The sequence below is a fragment of the Protopterus annectens genome, chromosome 9.part0, assembly GCF_019279795.1.
Source record: "Protopterus annectens isolate FY-2018-M chromosome 9.part0, PAN1.0, whole genome shotgun sequence".
NCBI classification, from domain to species: domain Eukaryota; kingdom Metazoa; phylum Chordata; order Ceratodontiformes; family Protopteridae; genus Protopterus; species Protopterus annectens.
Window position 1 is genome coordinate 1,508,370,227 of NC_056743.1, and position 18,648 is coordinate 1,508,388,874.

Consider the following 18,648-nt stretch of genomic DNA (forward strand, 5'->3'; position numbering starts at 1 on the left):
ACCCTTTAGGCATCTTGTATTCCATCAGAGCAAAACATTACTGTGACAAATTGTGCTGAACCAGAACAAACCCTCAAGAATGGAAATTTCACCTACGAGTCTTTCAGAATTGATCCATTTATTGGGAATTCCTCAAACACATACATTTGTTTCCTTTCAAAACAATTTGTTACAGATGACAATCATCATTCTCACTGCTGTAGCAGCCCTTTGGCTATATGTGTTGTATACTGCCAAGGGTACAAGAACCATCTAGCGTCACAAAGTTCTGGCTTCCTCCCACACCTACACTCACTCTGACTTTTGATTATCCAGCCCCTTGGGGGAGGAGGAAATCAGTAGTCAAAGTGTAGAAATCTTCAGTATTTTCTTGCCTCCTTGAAAGGGTGTAGCTCTAAGGTTCACAGGAGTAGGAGTCGTACTTCAGGCTTCATTTCTGTCAGACAAGTTCCCAAAGGAGAAATCTTCCACACAAAAATTGTAGCCCTTTTAAGAAAAAGTTATATTTTATTTTGTGACGAAATGTGGTATTTGTCCTTTATGAAACCCGATATTTTTTTTTCTCGCTATTGGAAGCTGCTTGTCGGGGACTGCTGTTTTTGGCTTAGGACTTGCAGTCTGCATTTGGGAGCTGCTGTTTTGTTATACCACCACCATGTAGTGTGGAGGGTGGCTAACTTGATGTTGACAGCATCCCATTATCTTCTATGTGGACAGACTTTTTTTTTTGTTCAGATTCGAATATACCACACCACTCATGAATGGAAAATAAGGATAAAGGAGTGAAATAGGAGAGCAGTATGTTTTGGCTGCTCAGTAAGCAAATTAAGATAGGCATCATATTCTTACAGTAAGAATTTATATTTCTGCATAATGTTAGGCTGGTAAGTAAATAAGCAAAAACAGTGTAATTATGTTAAAAAAAAACAGAAAATTACTGTATAATATGATCTGAAGTAGTTAACTTCATTTTATGTGCAACCTGTGGGTATACAGATCCGTATCTGATCTGAGCTGGCAACTTTTTTTTCTAGCATCTGCTCCAAGCTCCTCCCCTTACCCATAATGCCCTACCATCTCCTATCTTCCCTCAGATCTCGTTTACCACGCCAGTAGTGTGCATCGTGGTCTCCTTTGCTCTGAGCTAAAAAAGGGATAGTAAGTGGAAACTTTTGTCTATATCTAGTGTGATTGTGTAGGATTACCCTTCCTCCCCCTCTGTATTAGCGGGTTGGTCGTTAGTGTAAAAAAAAAAAAAAAAAAATTTTGTTGGTAGTAGAGTAATTCTCAGGCCTGCCCTTCCCCTACTTGTGTGTGTGTGTGTGTGTGTGTGTGTATTTTTTTGGGAAGGTAGTATCCTTACCTTTGAACGCAGGACTATGGCTGATCAGCCAAAGCCTGTATTCAAAAAATATACAGTGTGTGGCCATAAGCTTTCCCCTGCTGATGGTCACACTCTGTGTGTGACATGTCTAGGAGTAGCACATCTATCCACCCAGTCTGCTATTTGTTCAGGCTTCAACCCCAGAGCCCTTGGGGATTGTAAGGCCAAGCAAGCTAATCACCAAAGGCCTTCTCCCAGTTGCCATGCTGGATTCTGTCTCGGTCTCTAGTACACCCACCCCAGACAGGGACTCAACCTCCCTCTTCGTCTGGCGATGGGTCCTCTAAGGACAGATCTTCAGTCAGCGAGGCTGACAAAGATAAAGAGAAGGAGAAGGAAAGACGCAGAGAAGAAAGGGAGAAAAAGAAAGACCGGCATCGCAAGAGATCCCCAGACAGGGAGCTGTTTCTCAGCCCTCCATCCAAGACCAAGAGGCCTGTTTCTCCTCGGCTCCAGTCATCACGTTTCTCACCGGAGCCATTGGAACTTTTGGACCAGAGGCCCTCCACCCCTCTGTGCATGCCAGCCAGATCCGAGTCGGTGGCCTCTTCGAGGTCGACTCGGAGCCTATCGGAAAGGGATATGGACAGGATGATGCGGAAATTTCTTCAGACCCAAATTCAGATGGGAGTCTTGCCAGGTCCCTCTCCCTCTGGAGGGGTGACCTCCATGCCTCAATTCCACCCCATCTCTCCTTCCCCGACCCGTGCTTCGGGGCTTTTGGATCTGAGGTTCTTCTGAGCTGGTAGCTCGGTGCCGACGGTTCCTCCAACCTCGACTCCGGCTGTTACCTTGAGTTCCTCAGGTCCGACCTGCTCGGATCCGAGTGACTCTTGGAGCTGCGGACAGGGAGTCGGACCTGGGGGACTGGATTCTTCTGCTCCGACCCTTTCGGACCCGATCCGTTCCCTCGAACCTCAGGCTACCCTGTCATCAGCCCCGGTCCCCGCTTCGGATCCGGGGAGGACTTCTCCTTCGGCCTTTGAAGGAGTGGAGAGGGTTCTCTCCCAGGGATTGAGACCCCAGCCCATTCCTTCGGATACCACCCAGGCCCCCCTGGATTTGGCGACGACTCCCTTCATCCTGTCTCAGGGACAGCCCGTTCCAGAGGATCCCCAGGTCATTTTCCCCGAGGAAACTCCTGCGGCTCGTGGATCCCCTTCCGAAAGTCCCACTGAAGAGGGCCACCGCAAATGCAAGTGCAAAAGGAGGCACCTGGACTACCCCGAGTCCCTCACCACTGACTTAGATGAAGGAGAAGGTTCCCCCAGGTCACCTCCCGAAGACGTCTCCTTCGGAGAAATTATGGAAATCCTCCGCCAGAGGGGAGGTTGGTCAGCCCCAAAACCTTCTGGGGATGAGTCAGTGTTCCTGGAGGCCTTTGGCATGGGCCCATCTACTACCTGGGTATCCCCACCAGCAGACCCCTTGGTGGACCTCATCACCACGAGGACATGGAAGGAGACCGACACCGTAGAGCCCATCCCCAAACGTCCTGACAAGGTCTTATCTCCTCCTTCGGATAGACAACCCTGGTTGAAAGGAGCCCCAGTTGATGCTATGTTGGTCGCAGCGGCCATAAGTAAGGAACTAGCACAGGAGAGTTCCTTATTCCACCCTTCAGACAAGGAGTCCAGGTCGGTGGATAGGTTTGGGAAGCGCGTATACTCTTCAGCGACTTTTTCTATCCGTGCGCTGAATTATTTGGCACATGTGATTCGAATTCAGCGAGACCTTGCTTCGGAATTCACTGAGTCTCCCCCAGAGTCTTTATCGCCGCAGGACAAACAACTGTTTTCAGCGAAAATATCTACTCTGAAATCGGTCTCGAATACATCTATGCGGCTACTTTCCCATGCCGCGGAAGGAGCAGCTAGAGCGGCTGGGACAGGCATAGCCATGAGAAGTCATGCCTGGCTCAGATTGTGCCAGTTCGCTGACCCTTTCAAGGTGTCTTTTATCAACGCTTCCTACGACTGCTCTTCCCTCTTTGGGAAGACAGTACGTGACACACTGGTCCAGAGCGAAAAGGATGGGAAGACTTTGTCTGCCGTCGGAGTCCGTTTCTCTAACCCTTAGCGGTCCTTCTCTAGGAATCAAGAGGGCAGAAGAAGATGTGGTTCCGAAAATCTCAGTTTTCCCGGGATTCTCAGGACAGCTATTCCCCCAGAGGCAGAGGGGGACAAGATCGACGCCGACCCAGAGGTAGAGGGGGTCCCAGGAATTTCGGGTCTAGGCAACCCTTTTCTGATAGACCCGGTCAGCAGCCCTGAGGGGTTGCCCGACTGTCCTACTCTGGAGGCAGTCGGGGGACGATTGTCCTTGCACCCAACGGCATGGGAGTCCATTACGACAGATTGCTGGGTTCTTCAGATAATATCCAGAGGTTACTCTATTCCTTTCATTGCCCCTCCAAACATTACAAGACACCTCCCGGATGTTCCACCCACTCACAGGGAGGCCGCAGCCCTAGAGGTTTCAAAGCTACTTATCAAATGAGCCGTCGAAAAGGTTCCCCCTGATCAGTCTGGATTAGACGTCTACTCAAGGTTCTTTTTGGTGCCAAAAAAGACGGGGGACCTTAGGCCCATACTAGACCTGTCCACATTAAACCTGTCGGTAGCAAAACAGAAATTTCGGATGGTCACTCTACAGTCCATTCTGCCTCATCTCCAAGAGTGCGACTGGATGTGCTCGTTAGACTTTCAGGATACGTATTCCCACATCAAAATACACAGAAGCTCTAGGAGGTTCCTGCACTTCCGGCTGGGAGCCAGTCACTTTCAGTTCAGGGCCCTACCCTTTGGTCTCGCCACAGCCCCCAGGGTGTTCACCAAGGTAATGGCAGTTGTAGCGGCCCACCTGAGGCTTCAGGGTATTCAGGTGTTACCTTACCTGGACGACTGGCTTTTCACTGCGCACAACAAGCATCACTTGGGTCTGGCCCGAGATTATTTCATTCTATTAGCAGACGCACTGGGAATTACAGTCAATGTTCACAAATCCCATTTGCAACCAATACAAATTCTAGACTTCATTGGGGCACCGTTAGACACTTTGCAGATGAAGGTATTCCTAACTCCAGACAGGATTCTACATCTCAGCGGCCATATAGCTCAGATAGCGAACTCCCAGTCTTCAAAGGCGAGCGAGGTTCTCCGGGCTCTGGGCTCCATGGCTGCCGCCATATCTATTCTCCCGTATGCACGTCTTTACATGCAGGTTCTTCAATGGACTCTGGCGGTCCAGTGGTCCTGGCTAGAACTACCCATGGAATTTCCGATCAAGATCAGCCACGTCTGCAGGACATCTCTATTTGGTGGTTAACGTCACCGGAGATATCAACAGGAAGTCCATTTGCATCAACCCCAGTCCAAACCACAGTGACCATGGACACCTCCAACTCAGGTGGGGGGGACACTGTTTGGGAAGGGCAGTCCAAGGCACGTGGTCCCAAACAGAGACCAATTTGCACATAAATGTTCTAGAGATGAGGGCAGTGCTTTTAGTGTTGGAAGCTTTTCACACAGTCCTCCCTCACGGATTAATTGCAGTTCAGTCAGACAACATGTCGGTTGTCTGGTATATCAACAAGCAGGGGGGAACCAGATCCTACCCTCTATGTTGCGAGGCCATGAGAGTGTGGGAATGGGCGATTTCCACCGGTCGGTGTCTGATAGCAACGCACATCCTGGGGCGCTCCAACATTTTAGCGGACAGATTGAGCCGGGCCATTCTGATGCCCTATGACTGGTCTCTGAAACAGTCAGTAGCAGAGAAGATTTTCCAGGCATGGGGTCAGCCTTGCTGCGATCTCTTCGCATCTCCTTCCAACGCGAAGTGCAGTGAGTTCTTCGCTCTGATTCCCTCACCAAGGGAAGTCCCCAGAGACGCTCTAGTCCATGCTTGGCCCCCCGGGCTTCTGTATGCTTCTCCTCCATTGCCACTCATTCCGAAGTTTCTTCATAAAGCTTGCCAACTACGGTGCAAAGTGATCCTCATTGTCCCGTTCTGGCCTCGTCAGGTTTGGTTCCCATTCCTTTGGTCTCATCTATTACCTCCCCCATGGGTTCTGGATCCCTGCCTGAATCTAATTTCCCATCCGTCGGGGACACGTCCACCCAATCTGGGCAGCCTCAAGCTTACAGCTTGGTTGCTCCAGTTCCGTTAATCGCCAGGACTCCCGGTCTTTCATCCCAGGTCAAATCGATTCTAGTGGCCTCTCTTAAAGATTCCACTAGAAAACTATATTGCAGTAAATGGAAGCGTTTTTCCATTTGGGCTTCACAGAGAGAAACAGATCCCTTTACAGCTCCTGTTCCAGCGGTGTTGGACGTCCTGTCTAGTATTTTTCAGCAAGGAGCTAGTTCCTTCACAGTGAAAGTACAATTGGCAGCCATTTCCAGTTTTCACGTTGGCGAAGACAACATGGCCTTAGCCTCCTCTAGGCTGGGTAAGGCTTTTCTCAAAGGTACTTTTCTGCTACGGCCCCCTGTCAAGGATTCTGTACCTCCTTGGGACCTTACTTTTGTTTTACAGGCATTGGTTGCCCCTCCTTTCGAACCCGCAGCGTCGGTGGACTTAAAATGTTTGTCCTGGAAGACAGCTTTCCTAGTAGCCATCACTTCGGCTAGGAGAGTTTCTGAGCTTCAAGCTTTGTCTACCGTGCCTCCCTATTTGGTCTTCCATAGGGATAGGGTTTCCCTCCGTACTAACCCTTCCTTCTTACCTAAAGTGGCATCTGAAGCAAACATAAACCAGTCCATTAATCTGCCCATTTTTCTTTCCCAACTTTCAAAATAAAGGTGAATACAAACTCCATTTGTTGGATGTTCATAGACAACTTCGCTTTTATCTTCACAGAACGAAGTCTTTCCGCAAGACTCACCAATTGTTTGTGTCTTTTTCCAAAGCATTTATGGGAAAAGCTATTTCTAAAGTTTCTTTAGCCAGGTGGATCACACTTTGCATTTCACATGCTTACAAAGCAAAAGGTTTATTACCTCCTGGTATAGTTAAGGCTCACTCTACCAGGTTCATGGTGACTTCTTAGGTTCATAGGTTCATACTAGGCTGTCTGCCCTAGGGCATTTGTAAGCCTAGCCAGAGTGTGTTTGGCTTTCGCCACCCATTTTAAATTAATTTTGCTATGCCTTTTTTTGAGGTTAGTATACTGTGCCTCTGTCTAACAGTGACACAGAAGTGATAGCCGGGGTAAACCTACGATCTCCCATCCACTCATCAAGATTCCTCTTGGAGAGTCAATGTGGGACTCTGCCTAACCTGGACTGGGATTTTATTCCAGAGTGAAGGGAGCCTCTGGGTTATGAATCTGTCCCTCCAGCATGTTCTATTTATTTCAGTGCTGAGGTTCAAGTCTCTCGAGCGCGTAGCTCGATGGGATTTGGATTTTCTGAGGTGCAGCATGTCCATTAATTCCGGGTTGGACATGGCTTTATACGTCAGGCACAGATCGCCTCTGAGCAGGCGGTATGCCACTGAGTAGAGCTGGAGTTTCTTTAACCGGGCAGCATATGGCATCTGTTTGAGCCCTTTGATCCTCTTGGTGAGGTACTTTTGGGGTCTTTCCAGTTGCTGCAGGTGTCTGGTAAGGTACATCCCAAAAGGTTCATAGGTTGGTACTAGGCTATCAGCCCTAGGGCCTATACAAGCCTAGCCATAACAATTCCCTGGCTATTTCTTCCCACATTATTTACTTTCCTGGACCCCTGTCTAGCAGGGCGACTGACGTGATCCCTGGGGTGAATTTCCTTTCTCCCATCCAGTCGTCAAGGTTCCATTTGAAGAGGTCCAAAGAGGCACTCTGCTTGACGTGTATGGGCAATCTATTCCAGAGTCTGGGGAGTCTCTGGGTCAGGAACCCATCCCTCCAGCATGTTTTGTTTATTGTGATGACAAGGTTTAGATCCCTGGAGCGTGTAGCTCTGAGGGATTGGGATTTCTTTAAGTGTAACATGTCCAACAGCTCTGGGTTTGACATGGCGTTGTATGTTAAGCAGAGATCGCCTCTGAGTAGACGATATGCGACAGAGTATAGCTGGAGTTTTTTTAAGGCGGTCAGCGTAGGGCATCTGCTTTAGGCCTGTGATTCTTTTAGTGAGGTATTTCTGAGGCCTTTCCAGTTGTTGCAGATGTCTTGAGAGGTACATACCAAATGGGGCATTGTATTCTATAATGGATCTAATGAGGGATGAGTACAGTGGGACAATGACCTCCTTTTTTCTGGATGAAAAGCCCTTCGTGATGAGGTGTGCCACAAAGGGACATTGTACTCAATTATGGGCCTGATGAGGGATGATTAAAGAGGTACGATGACCTCCCCTGATCTAGATGTGAATCCCTTCATGATTAGGTGGGCTATATAAAATGTTTTTCTAACCACTTTGGCCACGTGGTTGTCAAATGAGAGATTGCTATCAACTTGGGTCCCCAGGTCCCTAATGACTTCTTCTCTACTTAATGGATTACCACCTATGTGGTAATTTGTGGGCACTTTGTTTTTGCCAAAGGGGATGACTATACACTTTTTGGTGTTTAGCTTGAGGCCATGGCTCTGGCACCAGTTGTCTGTTTCTATGAGGCCCTTTTGGATGATGCTTGTGTCGGCTGGAGAGTTGATTATGGCGCCCAGTTTGCAGTCATCTGCGAACTTGGTCAGCCACAGTCCTTCCGTGTTGGCCTGTACCGCCGAGAAATATATACCGAACGAGAGGTCCCAGGACTGAGCCTTGTGGGATGCCACTTGTAACTGGTTTGGAGTCTGACATGGCTCCAGCAATTCTAACCATGTGGGTTCTGTCCTTGAGCCAGTTTGCAACCCATCTAGTGACATAGGGGTTTATATTTAAGCTGGTGAGCTTATCTATAATGCCCAAGTGGGGTATTGTATCAAAGGCTTTTGCGAGGTCCAGGTAGGCTGTGTGGACCACCTTCCCCTCGTCAATGGCCTTGGTGACTGTTTGAAAGAAATCGACCAGGTTTAAGAGGCAGGATCTGCCCTTAAAGCCAAACTGGGTAGGATCCAGTGTCTGTAGGTCCCCAATATCTTTATTTATGAGGTCCATGATGATCCTTTCCATAGCTTTGCAGACCAAGCTAGTCAGGCTTATGGGGCGATAGTTTCCAGGATCCGTTGAGGCACCACCTTTGTGGAGAGAGACCACTGTTGCTGTACGCCACTCTTTGGGTACATATCCTGTAGTAAGGCTAAGATTGAACAGTAGTTTTATGTTTGGGTTTAGCTCTTCTTGGAGTTCATGTAGGACGCAGCCCGGGACACCATCTGGTCCCATTGATGCTGTGTTTTTTGCTTTGGAGAGGGCGGCTCTTACCTGAGCATCTGAGATGTCAGGGGCAGCACTCTGTTGGGATAGATATTTGCCCTTTGGTGGGGAGAGGGGGAGAAGTTTGCACTGAACCTGTCAGCTAGGATGTTGGCAATGTCTGTGGGCTCGGTGTATTTTTGTCATTTTGGACTAATTCTGAGCATATCTGGGAATTCCCACCCAGGTTCCTAACATAACTAAAGAAAGCCTTGTGATTATCCTTAGTGTCCTGTGCAATTTTTCTCTCAAGCTGGCCTTAGACGATTTTATGAGTGCCCGTAGTTTTTGCTAATACTGATCAGAGATGCCTTCCCTTTTGGGATTTTGCTCTATCATGTAGTAGCTTCCTCCTTCTATTGTATAGTTTGTTTATGGCTGGGGTCCACCAGACAGGACGCCTGCCTTTGGAGGATTGGGTCTTGGTTTTATTTGGGATTGCATGATCCATGCATTCCTGAAGGTGTTCATAGAATGCGTTTATAAAGGATTCTGCGGTCTGGGCAGATTTTCCACAGGCCGGGGCTTTGAAGGATTTCGCCGCTTTTGAGGTGTGAAATTTGCTTTAGAGAAGTTTTTCACTGTGGTTTTCTGGGCAGGGGTGGGGTTGGGATGTGAATATCCAGTGAGATTAGTTTATGGTCTGATCTTACCAGTGAGGATACACTTCTGGTCTGGAGCATAGTGTCCCCATGTTGGTGATGATCAGGTCCAGTATGTTTTCCCTTCTTGTGGGAGTGGTAACAAGTTGTTCCATAGCATTTGAGTTTATAAATTCTAGGAACCTTTGGGCTAGGGTGTTGGAGCTAGAGTAATGCTCCCAGTTTATGTTTGGGTAGTTGAAGTCGCCCAATATAATGGTGTTTGGAGAGACCTTCATATTTTCCAGTATTCTCAGGAAGGCCAAGTGGGGTTCCTGTGTTTGGGAGGGTGGTCTGTAGTAGGCTATAAACTGGAAGGCAGTTTTACCCACAGTTAGTTGCACATGGATAGTCTCTGATGCTTCGTGCTGTGCCACCAACCTGGAGGTGTGGGTATCTTTGACGAATATTGATACTCCCTCCTTTGTGGTTCGGTCCAAGTTTTGGGGCGAAAAGCATGGTATGAGGTATAATCTGGTAGTGCTGGGGTGCTCTCGGGAGCCTTGAACCAGGTTTCTGTTACTGCACAGATATCGATGTTCTCCATGCTAAGGAGAGTTTCGAAAAGTGCATCTTGAGGTTTAGACTTCTGGCGTTGAGTAGCATTACTCTTAGTTTCTTATCCCTTGTGATACCTATGGAGGTGGGTTTGTCTTTGAGCCTTGCCTAAAAAGGCACTATGGGGGTAGCAAGAGCCTTTGCCAATATCCAAAAGCCCAGGGTGACAGGTGCAAGCCGCCCTAGCGAAGCATCGTGGCTTGTCGAGCATGTCATCCCAGGCTGACAGGCATTGATCCCCTTTGAATGACACCAACACTTAAGCCAATTGTTGAAATTGATCATCTTGTCTTCATATTGTGGCATCATTCTTGGTGAGGGTAAGATGTTACTCAAGATCAGGGTCATACCGGCCTGGGCTACATGCTCAGAGAGCTCCTCTATGTCTCTTTTCATGTAGTCCAGGGAGGTACGTCTCAGGTCATTCACACCAGCATGGACAATGACTGAGTCATATTTATACTTGCCTTGGAGTGACCTGAGTGCTTGTGTTATGTGGCAGATCCTAGCGCCCGACAGGCAGCTCACCGTGACCTTCTCCTTGTTCAGCCTGGTGAGCGGGACGTCAGTGTGCCTGACGATAGAGTCACCTATTACAAGTGTATCAGGTGTGTTGTTTAGCCTTAAGGGCTGTGACTGTTCGGCACACTGGCTTTGTGAGCTATGTGTTGCACGTGTTTTGTTTTGGGGTAGCGGTTGCTTGGGTGTCTGCTTTGGAGGTCTCTGCTGCTTAGGCAGATTTTTATTTAGAGCCTCCGAGTATGTTTTTGTGTGTTTATGTGTTTGGTTTGTTGTCGTGGTAGGTCTATGTGAGACTGGAATTGTAGTGAGTGTGGTTTCCTTCTCCTCCTGACTGGTTACGCCAGTACTAAGTTGAGAGAGCTTAGCCTCCAGTTTGGCTATATGGTTGCATCTCTCACATGTGTTGAAATTTGTTGGGAGGAGTAGAGGGTTGTCTGTGTACATGAGGCAGTTGTAACATTGCCTCAAGATTCCCAGATTCACCAGCTGGACCGGAGAGGAGATTGACAACTGACCTTTGGACATGCTAGAATAGTATTGGGAATTCCTTTATAATTGAAAAAAGGGCCAATGGGGAACAAGGTACTCAAGGGAGTTTGTGAGGGTGTAGTGCTTTTAATTTTTTAGAGCTGACTTATATAATTGCTTTAGTGAGCAAGTGCCAGGTAACTTAAATGCAATGTGTTACAGGTAACTTAAATGCAAAAACGACAAACAGTAACTTTCTTTCAAGTGAAACAAGGAAATAAGTACAGTAAGCAATGCAGATATCACTAGGGATCCACAGAAGTGCTAAAAGGCCGCGTTTTAGGTAGAATTAGCGTTTCAGGGAAATAAACAGACAACAAGCATACAAATAAAGCTAGATTCAGCTGCTTTTGGTCCAGGGTACGTTTGGACGATATTTGCGCAGCAGCGACATGGGACAATTCACGTACCTTCATTTCCCATTACAAATTGGATCTGATTTCGAGGGGTAGAGCTTCCTTTGGCTCTGCGGTGCTCAGAAATATCCTTCCATAAGGGCCTCCCAGGATCGGAGTAGCTGGGGACTCTGTCCCACAGGTTGCAGATAAAATGAAGTTAACTACTTCAGATAAAGAAGTTATGTACTCACCATAACGTTCCATCTGAGTAGTTATACTTCATTTTTCTGCAACATTCCCTCCCTCCGTCCCCCGGACCTTATCCTGTTTTCAGGTTGGTTATTGGGTTGAGTTGCAGATATATTGTTAGTTGCAGCAAACTCGATCTGAGGGAAGATAGGAGATGGTAGGGAATTATGGATAAGGGGAGGAGCTCGGAGCTTGGAGCAGATGCTAGAAAAAAAAAAGTTGCCGGCTCGGATCCGATACGGATCCGTATACCCACAGTTTGCAGAAAAATTAAGTATAACTACTCAGATGGAACGTTATGGTGAGTACATAACTTCTTTTTTTGCATTGCTCAGGTAATTTGCTCAGACTGCAAACAGATAGTATCATCTTTTCATGTATAATTTGGTTGATTCTTTAGACAAAAACATTTTTTTAGGTGGTCGATTGTTAGCATTGCATTTCCTCCAGTACTTATTAAAACTTCTCTTTGCTTTTCTCTTTAGGGAAGTATGTGGGAAGCCGACCCATCAAATTACGAAAGAGTATGTGGAAGGACCGAAATATGGAAATTGTACGAAAGAAACAGAAGGAAAAGAAGAAACTGGGATTGAGATAACTGGGAGGAAGGGCGTGTGTGTGTGTGTGTGTGTGTGTGTGTGTGTGTGTGTGTGTGTGTGTGTGTGTGTGTGTGTGTGTGTGTGTGTGTGTGTGTGTGTGTGTGTGTGTGTGTGTGTGTGTGTGTGTGTGTGTGTGTGTGTGTGTGTGTGTGATGTCTGTAAAGGGAAAATAACATTTTCCTCTCCATATACCCTACCTGCATGTAATACTCCTTGTGAAAAAAATTTCATCCAAGGTCCAAGTTGGTATGGCAGAGAGTTGTAAAGTTTTTTTTTTTACAGAACAGCTGGATTTATTTTTATTGGGGGGGGGTGGCAGGAGATTGTCTCAAAAATTGCTGCCCACTATCCTATAAAGAATCTGAAGATGGTGATCATTCAGTGCAGCCCTAATGCTACAGCTTTCAGTACTAGGAACTTTAGTTCTGGAATTAACTTGAGTCACTGGGGCTTCAGGAGCTTAGAATCTTTAAACGTTTCTGTCCTCCCATACAAAATGGATGAGACTGGTGCAGTCTACTGAAGGGCTCCCAAAAGGTAGTAATTGTTGTATGTGAAGTGCAGACTATGTTGGCAGATACTTCAATTAAGGGACAGCTCAGCACTAGTGGCATTATGAAATTAGAGCCACAGATGTGGGATTGAGGTAGAGGGAGATGTAAAATCACAAACAAAATAATACTTTGCATTCTGCAAGTCTTACATTGTTGACTTTGGCATTTTTTGAACATCAGGACCCACTGTTGTAGTGGCTGGAGACAGGCATTATAGGCTTATTACAGAGACCAAGCTACGTTATCTTGGGAGAAGTTGAGTGTCTGAGTTTGCCAAAACAGTTGCCGAGAAAAGGGTTAGCAAAGGGTACCATATACTAGTAACAGAATAAATAGTGAAATGGATAAATACATTTTTATCTAGAGAGCAGATTCTTTCATCTTGAAAGAGGCTCCGGTATATAATGATTGCTGCAGGAGTTAAAATTCCCAAAAACTATATGAATCCTTTCTTCTGGAAAACCTCAATTAATTTGTAGTTCACTTTATGCTGAGTGCAGAGTTGTTGGTAGCAGGTCAGCATTGTAGAATGTATTAAATTAAACATTGAATTCATGTAGTCATTGCATCAGTGTCTCCCTATATGGCTTTTTGCCTGTGCAGTGGTTGTATGGTGTTCTGTGTTCTGGGCACCCAAGCTGTTATTTTGTCATCAACACCTGTAGCATTATGGTTACAACTGTGTTGTGTGTTTCATCATCTAGTATCATGCTGCTGTATATGTCTGAAGCCCTTTTATTTCTGTCTGTTGTAGAAAATAACATTTGTAAATAAATTTTTATATCTAAAGAATGTATAGCATGCAAGTGTGCATATTTATGGTATTCTGTGAGCACTCCTTGTATTATGGACCATACTGAGTGTTTTATTTAAAACAGATATTTGTGGCTTATGTATCATGCTTTCTTTATTTATCAGAATGTCTTGAAATTCACATACTTTTTCATCTTGCTTGATATTTGATATTTTTATTCTTTCTTTATATACTAATAATCGGTGCTGTGATAAAAGTTTTGAAAGGCTGTCCCCAACAGTGCTTAAATTTTCAGTGGCATTCATGGGAAAAGGGCTTTAGTGGGCCACTGTACTAGAGCAACTGTTCCTTGACACAGGCTGTGCATCTTCAGTACTGTGGAGAACCTCACTCTTGAGGATTGCCTTGAGATGGGCATACATTGCTGGAGAGTTAATGAAATTTAGTGACTTCTCCATGCAGTTCTTATCACATTCTTGCCAAAGATATAAGCAAGGCATTTCTTTTTTTTTTTTTGTAGTAGACTTTATCTGCTTAAAAATATTAATGAGCAGATATTGCTTGCCACTTTTGGCTCTGGAATGCAGGGGGATAGAGCTGTGCTGTGGCCCAGTCACCAGTGATCGATTACTGACACTGGTGCTGGAGGAGTTGCTAAAGGAGGGTGTGGGGGTCGGGTGTCCAGCACTGAATTTTCTGCCCTGGGTGGCAGCCTGACATACTGCATGACTGGCTCTTTATGGAAGGCAGCAGTTGGGCTGTTAAGTCTGCACCCAGCAAACTATGTATGGTACAGTAATGATATTCAGCAAATTGACTGGCGCATGTGCATGCCTTGTGGGGTGGTATTTGTGGGCATGGATGTAGAACTGCCTTTGTAAACCAGCACATAGTCCAGGGTAAAAGTCCAAGCAGCTGTTAATGGGTGCCTAGGTGATGGCTTCCCGTCCACTGACGTCTTGCCAATAGCAGCAGGTTGTTGAAGAGTGGGACCAGGGTCTCTCATAGCTTTGTTTTGATGTTGAGTACACGCAGTCCAGAGATAACAAGAAACAAGTGGTTGACAAAATGGCAGAAGTATGACCAAGAGAAAAAAGTACTGGTTTGGCCCTTTTCGTCAAATTTTACTTTAGAAACTGCAGACCATAGCTGTTAACCTCCAGTCTTCCAAATGTAAAATATCGCCTCTCAACATGTGGAGCAGATGGTAACAGCTTGAATGAAGAAACTTCAGCATGGTTGTTGCTTTGTATTTACAAATGCATTATTAATGGAGCAGCATGAATTTTTTACTTGGAAATCTGAAAATGGTATGACAAATACTTTCATTGGTGAACAAGGATTTTGTATTTAACAAAATAAGAAATGGTTCCACAGACTAAGCAATAGTTGAATTATGAGCCATCCAGTCCAAATTAAAGCACACTTGGATCATATCTTACATTTGAAATATCCTATATTACATTTTCTGCTTTAGCAGGGAAGATCAGAAGACCTTAGGTTCCATTCCCACAGCAGGCATTTGGATTTATTCAAGTACATACACTGCAGTGCAACATCTGTTAGGTGCTGTACTCCTAAGTTCTTTTCCTTTAGATGAGGTAGTAAAGGGAGGCTCCATTTTTTTGTTTGAGACAGTAAACCAAGGATGTTATGTGGTCCAATCTTGCCTACATTCTTACTCACGGGTTTGGAGCCGAACATCGGCTCCGACTCGGCCAACTTATATTTTTCTAGCACGAAGTCTCTGATTGGCTGGGCTAACCTGGTATCCCATGTTTCACCGCTCCACAACCCCAGATCTCGTTTGCCGCTCATGGAGCTAGGACGTGGTCTTGCTTGGATGTGGCTAGGTAGATTTAAAACTTCTTTTTTAGTGGAAAATTATTTTCTTTCTTCACAAGAGCTATTTTAATAGCTGTTTTGCTTATTATTAATGTTGTTTTGTGGTGTGAGTGTTCGTAGTATCCCTTCATTCCTACGGGCTAGACCCATTTAAGTTACAGGACCTAGTCCTCCCTCCGTTTTGTGGTTTGTCTGAAGTAAACATTTGTCCTTTGTTACAGTGTGTGTCTTGTTGTCAGGTCAGAATCGTTTAACTTAGAGATTCTGTCTTTTGGTTGTTAGTGGTAGTTTCCCGCCTTATCCGTTGTGGCCTACAGTCCTGTTTCTGTGCTTGTATACTGTGGTTTGGCCGTTAGGTCTAAGGATCAAAAAAAACACAAACCCTCTGGGTTTAAGAAGTGTTCTAAATGTAGCTACAAGATGTCCATAACAAATGGACATGCTGTTTGTGTATACTGCTTGGGGGCTATACATTTACAAGAGTCCTGTAGTTTTTGTCATGCTTTTAGCCCCAGGGTTCTACAGGAGAGAAAAAATAAACTTATACTGAAAGGCCTTCTTAAGCCTTCCTTTGAGGAGTCCTTGGATTCTTCCTCTGGTTCACAGTCTAAAACCAAGACTTCTAAAGCCAAGAAAAGATCTCCGGCTCCATCGGTTACATCGGAGCCAGCGGAAAAGGCTACCAAATTGGACTCTACCTCCTCGGCTCCCTTGTCCTCGGGGCCTCAGGAGGTAGCTGTGATTCTCGAATCTGCCTCGGCTCCTATCCTGTTAGAGCCCATTCGGAGCCGATCTCCTAGTGTCAGACAAGGATCTCCAGATAGGAGATCACAGTCACCTTCTCTCTCCTCCAAATCCTCCAGACTCTCTGATTTGGATGTGGATAGGGTGGTCCAGAGGCTCCTGCAGTCGCCGGTTTTGGCAAAATTATTTTCGGCTCCGACCCAGTCGGCTCCAGAGCTAGTCCCGATGAGTGCACCCATGTTTCCTCCTCCGAGCACCTCCTTGTCTTCGGAGCCGGAGTGTTCGGCTCCGGGTGATGTGTTGCCGGCTCCGATACCTCGTAAGGCTTTATTGGTGCCAACGTCGGCTCCTACCATGTCGGCTCCGTCCTCTGGTTTCGGAACCCGGGTGTCCTCTGTCGGGCCCGAGGGGGATACTTCGGGACTTTTGTCAGTTCCGAGTCTCACTCTTGGCGCTTCGGCTCGGGGAACCTCGGTTCCGATCTTGGCCTCGGAGGTGGGTCGATCCTCGGATTCGGGGGGACCCACCTTCGAGGCCATGAGGAGCGCACTGGCCAGATCCTCAGTCACCTCACCCGGATCGGTCATTCCATCCCCCTCCACACTGGCTAGAGCCTCTGATGTCCCTCTATCGGTTGACGGCGAAGCCCCAATTTCTGGGGATGCCCCCATGAGTGGTCCCCAACTTTCTGAGGGCCCCTCAGAGTCTGTCTCTGAAAAGCCCCCAAGGAAGAAATTTTGCAAGAGGAAGCACATAGACTCCCAGGATGAGTCCCTCACCTCTGATACCGACCTCGAGGAGTCAGAGGGGTCCCCCAAGTCGTCATCCGATGACGTCTCTTTCTCCGACATCCTGGAGATTTTGAGGCAGAGAGGTGGCTGGTCGTCCAAAACCCCCTCTGAGGAGGAGTCTGTATTCCTCAAGGCCTTTGGGGCTCAACCCTCCGCCTCCTGGGTATCTCCACCCTTCGATGAGCTCCTGGATTTGATCTGTTGAAGGGCGTGGGAGACTCCTGACTCAGTGGAACCGGTGCCAAGACGTCCTAATAAATTTCTGTCAGCTCCCCGTGGGAAAGAGTTCCTGTCCAAAGGGATTTCTGTGGCTGCTATGGTGGTGGCGGCGGCCACTCAGCAGGAAGTACCCGAGTCTTCTTCCTCCGTCCATCCTCCTAACAAGGAGTATGGATCTGTACAGGAAGCGTACCCTCTCTTCAGCGACCTTCACACTGCGGTCTCTGAACTATCTATGTCACTTTACTTGGCTCCAGAGAGATCTCCTTAAAGAGTTAGGAGATACTCTAACGGGTAACATACCTGAGGCATTAACACAGACCATTAATGCCCAGTTGTCTACTCTTGGATCGATTGTCAACTCGTCCATGAGGCTCATATCTTATGCAGCCAAAGGGGCAAGCAGGGCAGCTAGCTCAGGTGTAGCCCTTAGGAGGCAAGCCTGGATGCGCCTGTGTCATTTCGCTGAGGCCTTCAAGTCTTCCTTCACTGACGCCCCCTTTGATGGGTCCTCACTTTTTGGGACCAAAGTGAAAGACACCCTCACCAGATGCGAGCAAGAGGGAAAGACCCTGTCTGCCGTAGGGGTCCGTTTTTCCCTCCCATCTAGGCCTTACCCCAAGGCTCAGAGGGGTGGAAAAATGTGGTTCAAAAAGTCACAGAAGTCTTTCCCTGCCGGTCAAGGTGAGTCCCCCTCCAGAGGCAGAGGAGGGGGTGGCTATTCTGGAAGACGCCGCCCTAGGGGCAGAGGAGGCCCTCGCAATTCGGGAGACCGTGATTCCTTTCGCGGGCCTTCCTATCATCGTCCCTGATGTATTGCCCGCCTGTGCTATTCCAGAGCCAGTCGGGGGCCGCATTTCGTTGTACCCGGAAGCCTGGGCAAATATCACTCCAGATCGATGGGTGCTTCGTATAGTTACTGGAGGTTATTCCATCCCATTATTGTCAAACCCTCCTCCACCCAAGAGAATCCCAGATGTTCCACCCAGTCAAAGGGATCACGCAACACTAGAAATTTCAAAGTTGCTGGAAAAAGGAGTCATCCAACCTGTCCCCTCAGACCAGATCGGATTAGGGACTTACTGAAGACTCTTTTTGGTGCCGAAAAAAACAGGGACATAAGACCCACCTTGGATCTTAGCCGACTGAACTGCTACGTTCTGAAGTCCAAGTTCCAAATGGTCACCCTTCAGTCTATTTTTCCGTTACTGGGAAAAGAAGTATGGATGTTCTCCATCGATCTCAAGGATGCTTACTACCATATCAAAATGGACAGGGCATCCAGGAGTCACTTACGCTTCCAGCTGGGAGCCAGTCATTTCCAGTTTCCTGCCCTGCCCTTTGGCCTCACCACAGCCCCCAGGGTGTTCACCAAGTGTTTGGCAGTGGTGACAGCTCACCTGAGATGTCAAGGATTCCAAGTGTTTCCATACCTGGATGACTGGCTCCTCACCGCCCCCACCAGGCATCTTCTCATTCAGGCCAGGGAAAAGACCATTGCCCTTTGTCATCAACTAGGGATTACCTTGAACTGGGGAAAGTCTGCCTTGCTGTCCTCACAGCGTGTCACATTTATAGG

At 47.1% G+C, this 18,648-nt stretch overlaps 1 protein-coding gene across 1 annotated transcript in view; it reads left to right on the plus strand.

Moving 5' to 3' along the window:
* RBM42 (RNA binding motif protein 42) overlaps nt 1-12,240 on the plus strand; it is a 918,806-nt gene extending 906,566 nt beyond the window's left edge. The window contains exon 9 of the mRNA XM_044084450.1: nt 12,049-12,240. Coding sequence (XP_043940385.1) covers nt 12,049-12,161 — 113 coding nt within the window. The 3' untranslated portion in view covers nt 12,162-12,240. The remainder of the gene's footprint in view (nt 1-12,048) is intronic.
* The last annotated feature ends 6,408 nt before the right edge of the window (nt 12,241-18,648 follow it).